Source organism: Halyomorpha halys, unplaced genomic scaffold (genome assembly GCF_000696795.3).
Source record: "Halyomorpha halys isolate HHAL.00 unplaced genomic scaffold, Hhal_1.1 Scaffold7.1, whole genome shotgun sequence".
NCBI classification, from domain to species: domain Eukaryota; kingdom Metazoa; phylum Arthropoda; class Insecta; order Hemiptera; family Pentatomidae; genus Halyomorpha; species Halyomorpha halys.
Window position 1 is genome coordinate 1,951,854 of NW_027110368.1, and position 10,519 is coordinate 1,962,372.

The following is a 10,519-nucleotide window of genomic DNA, read 5'->3' on the forward strand; positions in this document are numbered from 1 at the left end:
AATACTAATACAGGGCTCTCCGAGATCCCAGCACTGCCCATTCACCGCATCAATGGTAATGAGCCGGGGGGGGGGGGGCTGAGTAAGTGCTTTAAAGCAACGATAAATTTAAAAGGGAATCTAAATGAGAGCATTGTGGCATTCCAGAAGACACAGAAAATACAAAGGACTTTAAAAATTTAATTGAGACAATTTAGCAAGGACCTGAAAAATAACAACCATTTCAGAAAGGAACCATTTACACCATAAACAAATACTTTATACTTCATCTTTTATAATTTATTATACATTATTACTTATTACTATATAAATTTATATGATACAAAATATATAAATCATATATCTTAATACGCAATTCCAATTCATCATAAATGATAATAATTACATGAATTAATACTTATTCAAATAATAAATATTTACAAATTAGTAATGATTAATTAATTATTAAATGATATACCAGTCAATAAGTTGTTATTTTAATTTATAAATAAATACAAAAAAAAAAGATTTTTGATAACCTAAATTTAAGAAACTATTAGATGTACATATATTTATAATCATTCACATTGAAAGTAGATAAATATATCATAAACTACTTGCCGATGAATATCTTTGATCATAGCACTTTTCATTATATTCGTCAAAATAAATTCATGATGCTTGGATTTCTGATTACTTATAAAAAATTTTGGGTTTTAAAAAACTGTAACTGGGGAAATGTTGAACGAAAAAAGCAGCAAAGCTCAAATTTTACCTAATTTATTACACGTTAAAAGAACGTTTAACAACTTTTATCCAGAGGAAGATGGTTTTAAAGATAGTGAGCAGTGACCGAAACTTTAAGCTTGTCAGTTTTTCGGGCGACCTCCAGTCATTTATTCCTTTATTTTTATAATTTATCAGCTTTACTTTGTGGACGTTAGGGATGTGTACGTCACATATTCAATAGGTAATGATTAGTGTTGCGATGTAGTAAGTTTGTGTCTACCAAAAAATATTTTGATTTAAAAATAATTTTTCAATGAAATTGACTATAATTAATTTTTCTTTTGCATTATTTTTAATCACTTAGGGTGATTTATGAGACTGCTTTAAACGATATAAAAAAGAAAGAGCCTGATTGAACTCCAGTATAAAGTTTATGGTTACCAATTTGGCAATTCCTAATTAATAGTAAACAAAATTTTAAATTATGTTATTCTAAATGGAATTTAAATATAATCAGATTAATTTATATACTTGACCTTTTCGGTACTTTCCTTAAAGGAATAAGGTAGTCCCAATTTACTACTATGTAACTTGTGGACCGTTATAAATGTTTCGTTCTTTAAATCATGCTGAAAAGGATTTGATTTTCTTATATAATATGACATAGTGATGTTAAATTGGGGAGTCGAAAGATATTCTATAACTTCCTGATATCCTTTCCAAGAAGAAGCGTAGTTCAATGCTTTGAAACCCCACTTATCTTCCTTTTCCTTATTTAAAAGAGCTTGGCGAAGGAGTTTTACTATTTCTAAGTGACCTTTGCTAGCACTGCGGTGCAAGGCAGTCCTTTCGTTGATGTCAGGCTGAAGACTTTCGACCCCAACCTGTAAAAGCAATGCTACTACTTTAGTGTGACCTTCTCTTGAAGCTAAGAATAAAGGAGTTTCGTGATCAATATTCACAGATATACTTTGAAGATACACTTGATCACTTATTGTCACTCTATTATGAAGTAGCTTGTGTATAATATCATAATGACCTCGTAAAGCAGCGTAGTGGATAGGCTGATTGAGCAAAGCATCCCTACTTAATGGGTCTGCTCCATATAGCAGAAGTTTATACAGGATAGTTAAGGAACCGTCTCTAGCCGCAATATGTAATGGAGTCATTTGGTTGAGATCCGTGGCAGCAACGTTTGCGCCCAACAATAGTAGTTCAGCAACAGGCTTATATTGTTCACCATCTGTGAATTTAGAGTTCCACTCACATGCTAGGTGAAGTGGTGTGCTACCGTTTTTGTTTCTACTATTGAGAATAGCTCCAGATCTACCGATCAAGTCGACGACTCTCGCATGTCTTTCTCTTGTAGCAAAATGTAGTGGGGTCATGCCATCAACATCAGAAGCATCTTTTTCTACTCCTGCTTCTAATAAGATATTCACTATATCCTCACCTCCTTGAATAGAAGCAAAATGAAGTGGTCTTTTGAGATCAATAGTCTTAGCTTCTTTATTAGCACCAAGATTTATTAGCAACTTTGTCAACTCTCGAGATCCACCCTGTGCTGAAAAATGAAGTGCTGTGTATCCACTTCTATCTGATTGGTCTATGAATTGAATTGAAGCAGGTGGATTGGTAAGAAGTGACCTCGCAATTAAAACCAGATCTCGTTTGCAGGCAATGTGTAAGGGAGTCATGCCGTTGATATCGGCAGAGGTTTTATTGCATCCTGAATCCAAAAGCAGTTCCACAACTTCGTCATGGCCATTTTCACAGGCGTAGTGAAGTGGTGAATATCCTCGTTGATCTTCAACATCTAATGAGGCACCAAAGGATACCAATAGTCTGACTATTTCCGTGAGCCGATTGTTGGTAGCAATGTGTAGTGCTGTCATATTATAGAACTCTAACACTTTGTTTCGGGACGTAGGAAGCTTTACGTCACAAACCCCATTTAAAAAAGACGAGATATTCTTCTTTGCAATTCTACTTACTGCTGTTTCTAAAATCAGTTTGACGAGATCAGAACTTCCTGTCATAACGGCTGAAGTGAGGGGTCGATTGCCATTGATGTCTTTCAGCACTAGGTTCGCTCCGCGAGAGATGAGCATATCTATCCCTTCTGAAAATTGCGTTCCAATGGCATGATTAAGAATAACTGTCGGATAACAATCTAAATCTTCAACCTTATCTAAGAGAAGCCTTACGATTTCAACAAATTTATTTGATACTGCATCGAAAAGAACCTTGGAGCCTAAAATACTGTTATCTTTCACTTTCGCTCCGTTATCAAGAAGTAATTTTATAATTTCTTTAGATAATGGATCAAAAGCCAAGTCCAAAGGCGTGCGCCCGTCTTCACTCATTACATTTGGATCAGCATTGTTGGATAAAAGAAATTTAATGAACACGGTATCATTTCTTCTAATTGCTAGGTGTAAGGCAGTAATATTATTACAACCTTTCCTATTGATATCATCCCCGTATTCTAATAAGGTTTTTATCACATCCACATTTCCATTATTAGCAGCCCATTGGAGAGGGGTGAAACAAACGAAGTCCTCAATACTGAAACTGGCCTTGAGTGATAACAAATAGCCGACGACCCGAGCATAACCAATAGCAGCAGCTTCATGGAGCGCTGTTTGGTCCAGGAATGTTTGTGAATTCACATCGGCTTCGTGTTCCACGAGAATCTTTATTACAGCTAATATTTCATTTTCTGTGCGGACATTTTTAGTTGTGTTGTAAGATTTCATTGATTCCGGTCCAGTAATTGTTGCATTAAGTAATTCGCCTATGAAATTTTTATGATCCTTTCTAATCGCAAAATTGATAGGTGCTTTACCATTTTCACCTTTACAATTAACATCTGCACCATGGCCTAAAAGTATCTTAATCACTTTAATGTTTCCACTCAAAGCTGCGAAGTGTAATGCAGTATTACCAGCATAGTCTCTTATTTCTAAAGAAGCATTTCTTGAAATAAGTAAATTCAAAATAGCTTCATCAGCATTCAAAGTAGCTACCATCAAAGCTGTCACTCCTTTATACCTCTGGATATTGACTTCAGCTCCATTTTCAAGGAAAATTTCAGTTATGTTGAGCTTATTTTGTATTACTGCTAAAAAGAAGGGAGTGATACCATCCTCATTCTTTATATCAACTCTAGCGTTATGCAACAATAGCAAATTTACCATGGATACGTTTCCCTTACCAACAGCAATATGTAGCGGAGTAAGACCCTTAGTTCCTTCGATGTTGACATCAGCACCATTTTTGAGAAGTGCCCTGACAATATTGAGATACCCTTCTTGTAGTGCTTGAATTATGGAGGGGTCATTGAAGTTGTCTTTCTCGTTTACACTCGCATTTTCAGACAACAGCAAATTAACGATAGATTCATAACCCTTCTCAGCAGCGATTTGTAGCAATGTTTCATTTTTACCTCCTCTAATATTAACATCGACACCATGGTCGATAAGTATCTTAACAATATTTGAATAATTCTCAATAACTGCTAGATGTATTGGAGTATATAAGTCCGAAGAATCTTCGGCTCTAATATTTACACTTGCATTTTTGGACAAGAGTAAATTCACGATAGATTCGTATCCATACTCAGCAGCAATATGTAATGGGGTATAACCATAATTTCCTTGCATATCAATATCAGCACCGTGGTTGAGAAGAATTTTACACACATTGAAATGCCCACTAAATGCTGCCTTATGTAGTGGATAGTCATCTTCATCGTCTATCACATATACATCCGCATTTTTGGCCAAGAGCAAATTCACGATAGAATCGTATCCATACTCAGCAGCAATATGTAATGGTGTATATCCATAATTTCCAGGAATATCAACATCAGCACCATGGTTAAGAAGAATTCTACACACATTGAGATTCCCGTTAAACGCTGCCTTATGTAATGGACTGTTATCGTCATCGTCTTTTGCATCTACATCTGCATTTTTGGACAAGAGCAGATTCACGATGGTTTCGTAACCCTTCTCAGCAGCGATATGTAACAGTGTTAGATGATCAGATCCTGCCATATCAACATCAGTAGCGTGGTCGATTAATATCTCTGCTATATTAGATTTGTTGCTCTGAAGTGCAAGGTGGATTGGAGTATCATCGTTATTGTTCATCACTTCTACATCTGCATTTTTGTTCAACAGCAGATGCACGATGGTTTCGTAACCCTTCTCAGCAGCGATATGTAAAGGTGTATGACCATTAAATCCTTTAATATTAACATCTGTAGCGACATCGATTAATGTTCTAGTAATATTGAAGTTATTATTATAAAGTGATAGATGTATTGGAGTGTCATTGCTAGAATCTTGTACGTTAATACTTGCATTTTTGGACAAAAGTAAATTCACTACATATTCGTAGGCCTCAAAAGCAGCGATATGAAGCAATGTCTGGTCTTTAAAGCCTTTAATATTAACGTCAGCACCGAAGTCGATAAGTATTTTAGCTATATTGGTGTGATGACTAAATAGTGCAAGATGTGCTGGTGTGTTATTCGAATCGTCTCTTACGTTTAAACTAGCATTTTTGAACAGCAACAAATGCACGATAGATTCGTATCCCTCCTTAGCAGCGATATGTAAAGGTGTACTACCATCATATGTTTTTATATTGACATTCGTAGATCTATCAAGAAGGGTGGTAATCTCGCTGAAGTTGCCATTTTTCAGAGCTAGGAATAGTTGAGTATCATATGATTCAATGTTCTGACTTGTAGTGTTTACGTCATGGGTGAAGGGCTTCAGCTCCGAATCGATCAGTCCATTTAGATCATTCATCACCTGAGAACAAAAAAATTTAATAAAAAGAAACTGATGTATTTCCAATCATTTCATGATATCACATAAATCAAATAGTTATTATGAATATATCTTATATAGTACACAAAGGGATGGAAAATAGAAGAATGTGCATTTAGGTGTGGTGAAATTGTGTGAGTTTAACTGGAAATGTAATAAGTAATCAATAGTTGTCAAAATGTTGTATTAAAATCCAAGAATCGTTCGCGAAAGACGGAAGAGGATTTGGATAAAGGTTTCTCGAATTCAATAAACAAAGTCATATATTACCAGATATGAAAATAATACTGCTCTGGGAATTGGTAAATGACGCAAAGAGGGAAATAAGGGAATATATTCCTTCCCGCAAATAAGTATTTCAAGAAATACTTTATAATAAATTAACAAGTAACGAAAAATTAATCAAATGAAATAATAAACATTAGGAGAATGTAACTAACTGTGTTTAAATAATATGCTATCAAGGCAGAGGTGGTACCTTAATCGTCTATAAGACGTTCCATTTCCTCCTCTTATTGCCCAATACGCTTGCTCTGGAGAATTCACCTTACCTTACCTTAAGTCAATAAGTTTTCAATCCCCGAAGACTAACTAGTTAACACTCATACTAAAATAATAAGTTATGAATAAAATAATATTGAGAAAAATGTCTCAAATGAAACAAAGCACGAAAAAGGAAATTATGTTGTTTTAATGTCAGGTTATTCCGTTTTGAATAGCTTCGTGTGCTGGGAGATTTTCTGTAATTTAAACATTTAAATTGCCATATTTTCTGTTAATTAAATCAAGTTAACAAAAAAATATGACTATTGCTCAAAATTATAAATTTCAAGAAAAAAAGATAACACCACAATCTCTTAACAGTATAATAAATAATAGCAAGGAGTGTCTCATCAATTTGAATTATCTAAGTCTTTTATCGTTTCAATTTATTCATTTCTGTTTTGTGACTGTCATTAAGTCAGTCTGTTTTATTATGACAATAATGGAAAACTGAAATTTCCAAAATTGGTTAACAGTAAAAGTCTATATGAAAACATTGCAGGGAATTTCAAGATATCTTATGAATCTCTGATTTATCTCTGAACTTCCTAAGGCCTACTATATTACAGTAATATTATCAATATAATAGTTTTTAAATTGAAATGTTTGAACAATGGCAAGGATTGTTTTTTAAATTAGGAATCTCACTAAGTCTATTTTCTTTGTAGGATTAATCATTTCTTAGACAGTTTTTGTTGTAGCAAAGTGGTTAAGTGTTATTTCAGTGACACCTTTTTTGGTGGTACTGGGACAACAAATATTTGATACGTGTCCCAGGATTCTTGTCAATATGCTCAAGAAACCGATAAAAACAGTATTTTTAGAATTTGTTTATATTATTAGTATACAACCTTTGATCAGCATTTGATTGATGGTCATACCAATCGAATTGCTTTTTATGTAGATTAAGGTCAATAGCTGATTGTATTAAAAGATTTTAAGTGTGTAAAAAAAAATACAATAACCAAAAGTTTCTTTTTGTAATTCAGAAAAACATTGTTCACAGAACATCAAGGCACATTCGGTTTTAGCGTCTTTTTAAATCTTTGAATATAAATTTTCATGTAAATCAAAAAAGATAATTTTTTAACTTTATTTTTGAGGTTTTTTTTTCTGCCTATGTCCCACGTTCACGTAATTAATTCATAATTCCTCACAATGTTATCAAAATCCAACCTAACTACAACTGAAAGCTGATTTTGACTCATTCCCCTGGATTATTTTAATAGTCAACCCATATGACATAAATCTCGGCCAATTTCAGACCCGCTCATGTTGCGAAGTGGGACAGGTTTTTTTTTTTATTTAATTTAATTTTTTGAATTTTGTGAAAATTCTTATTTACAAGGTTTTTGAATGACGCTGAAAACAAATCAGATTTGCTTTCTTTCTTTCTTTTTTTTGAAAAGAATAGAAAATTTATTTGATCTACTTTATAGCAAGAAATTCTAGGTTTTTGTAATTCTGAACACATTCAACTCAATCAACACATTTCACAATATTATTTAGTTATTTTATATCCAAAAACAAATCGATTGGTATATAATTACTTTGCAATGCAATAATAACAGGACATTATTAAAGTAATTTAGACTGACTGACCTAGCAAACTGGGAAATATATTATATTATGAAAAATAAAATTGATATTCATTTTTCACACCTCAATACACTTAAATATAAATTTAAAGGTATTATTTTTATTTTAAAATTATTTTGTTTAAAATTTTCGCCTTATTGGCCCCTTCAATTTTTTTTTTTTCAAAAATCACAAGAAATACAATAATTTATTTATTGATATTTACAACTGTATACATATATACACATCAAGTAAATGTGCTGTAAGTGATATAATGACATGATAAAAACATGTGGAGAATCTACCCATTGATAGAACTACAAAAACATTTCTAAAGGAGAAGATCTCGAGGACATCTTTTCAGACGCCTAGGAGGATTATTAGGTAGTGAAGGAGAAGCCAGGTTAGAAAAGAGTTGGTTTGGGTGGTTAGGTAGTTTATTATGGAAGGATTGGTATCTGGTTTTGGCCAAATCGGCAACATTGAACATTGAGGTCCGGATGGATGACTTGATTTGTGACAAAGTAAGGAACATTAAGGATTTTAGACTGTAAGGATTGGATTCGAGAGGAATTAGATGGTTTAGTGGAGCCCCATAGCTCAACTCCGTATGTCCAAATAGGCCTTATAATAGCCATGTAGATCTGTCTTTTTGTAATGGATTAGAAGTTTGGACCGTTTGTCTAGTAAATGTTGTAATAGTCGGAATCGACGAGCAGTTTCCTGTCTTCAGTCTTGTATGAGGATTCCATGTCAGTCGTTTGTCCAGATTTAGTCCTTAGTAACGGATCTGTTCAACAGGAATAAGTGGGGTATTATTAAAAGATACTGTAGCGCAAGACGAAGGTTTACGACAAAGGGTAAATGTGATTTGGTGGGATTTATTGGAATTTATTTTAATCCTCCAGTTTTGGCACCATTCTTCGAGGGTGGTGATGTGGGATTGGAGGGATTGGGATACAATGGAAGGATCATTATTCAACGTTTTATTTGAAATTGCTATGTCTCCCATATAAAGTCATATAATTAAACATTTGTAGTTTCGTTGGATTTGGATAATATTGTGAGAATTTTTTTTATTTTGGCAATTTGGAAGAAAAAAGTATCCAGCAAAATTCAAGGCCAAAAACTTCTAATTTTTAATTAATATGAAAATTCATATTTAAGGGTTTCAAAACACGCAAAAAACGAATCTGACTCGATAGTTCCTAAATAATTTTTTTTTTGGTGTACTTTACTGCTTTTTGTGTACACTTAAACTCTTCTATTTAATCGACTATTGCCCTTTATCACAAACCTTAAAACCATAAAAAAAAATAAATAAATAAATAACTGGATCAATATATAATAACCATTAAAAACAAGCAGATGAGAGGCGGTAAAGCAAAGAAATTCTAAAATTTTGTAAAATATTTTTTTGTAGGCAACTAAGACGCATCGGCAATGACCCTCAGAAAGGTTCATAATATTTTTGTAAATATTTTTCGTTCTAGTATCAGTATTGAGTGACCAATTTCGATTTATTTAAGATCTAAAAATAAAGAAATGAGCTTGAGTTTTTTAAAAAAAACAATGGAAGATGGAGGGTTAATAAAAAATGTAAGAATTAAAATTTTAAGCTCAGGAATCGAAAATGAATAAATTATAAATTTATATGGCACGTCCCTGCTAGATAATTGTTTTATAGAATTAAAGCATTTTAAATAATTCTCAATGTTTAGGCGCAATAAACTGTATTCATTCTAAACTATGACTTCATGTATAGTTTTTTCCTTACAACAAATGAACTTAATTTTTTGTGTCCTTTTTTAGAAAAAAAATGAACAGTAATTAATTCATCAAATTCTATAAACCATTTAAATATAATGTGGAAATATAATCCATTATCAAAAGTATCAAATTCATTTTCTAATTTTTTTTAAATTGATGTTATTGCACACTTTTTAGTGTTTTTTAAAGTTTAAAAACATTTATTCCTTTAAAGTATAAAAAATCTGGAAGATGCAACAAATCATGAGTTTTTATGTATTTATTTTTATTTTGTATTTTCGCGTAACTAGGTCTTTAAGAAATACAACGCATACCAGTAAACTGAGGATACCTTTTAACCAGAAGAGTAATGGGTGGAAATTAAAATTTTGGAATGCATTCAAATTTCATTATTTTACATTTGTTTTAACGGCAAACCCATTTGAAACCTCTCGCCATATGATCAATTATTAATTAAGAACAAGGTGAGTTTTTTCGTATGTCTAAAAAACTGAATATTTCTGTTCATAATAATTGTGAATGTGTGCTTTATGTTAAAGTATAAACATTGCTGTTTAGACTAATAAAGAGTGTACCTAACGACTCATCTTAATCATTACAATAGGAACACGCAGTTAAAACTAATCAGGTAGTACTCCATAAGCCTCCAACCTTAAAGAAACAACTACAAATTACATTGGAAAAGGAATGTAAATTTTCATGAAATACATAACCATTATCTATTACTGCTCTGTATTTTATTGTATTTCTATTTAAATATTTGGTTACATAAGATATTCTCTGTGAATATAAAGTTTTAAGGGTAATCTTTAGGACAGTTGTATCTAACATTAAATCCATTGAACGAAGTACAGAGTAAGAACGAAGAGGTCACTTTCAATGACCTCACGAGTTTGAAACAGGTTCCATATGCAAAGTTCGCTTATGGCATGACCTTGGCAGCAGAAGAAAATGAAAGATACGGAGGTTGAACCCACAGCTAAGTTCAGGAGAATAACAAACAAAATTTAAACAGATAGCTGAGGGCATTAATTGCAATAAATATAAAATATATATATATTTTTTTTTTTGTGGGT

At 32.5% G+C, this 10,519-nt stretch overlaps 1 protein-coding gene across 1 annotated transcript in view; it reads right to left on the reverse strand.

Moving 5' to 3' along the window:
- Window positions 1–375: 375 nt before the first annotated feature.
- LOC106677352 (serine/threonine-protein phosphatase 6 regulatory ankyrin repeat subunit B) overlaps window positions 376–10,519 on the reverse strand; it is an 11,593-nt gene continuing 1,449 nt past the window's right edge. Inside the window, exon 2 of the mRNA XM_014415236.2 lies at window positions 376–5,534. Coding sequence (XP_014270722.1) covers window positions 1,227–5,534 — 4,308 coding nt within the window. The 3' untranslated portion in view covers window positions 376–1,226. The remainder of the gene's footprint in view (window positions 5,535–10,519) is intronic.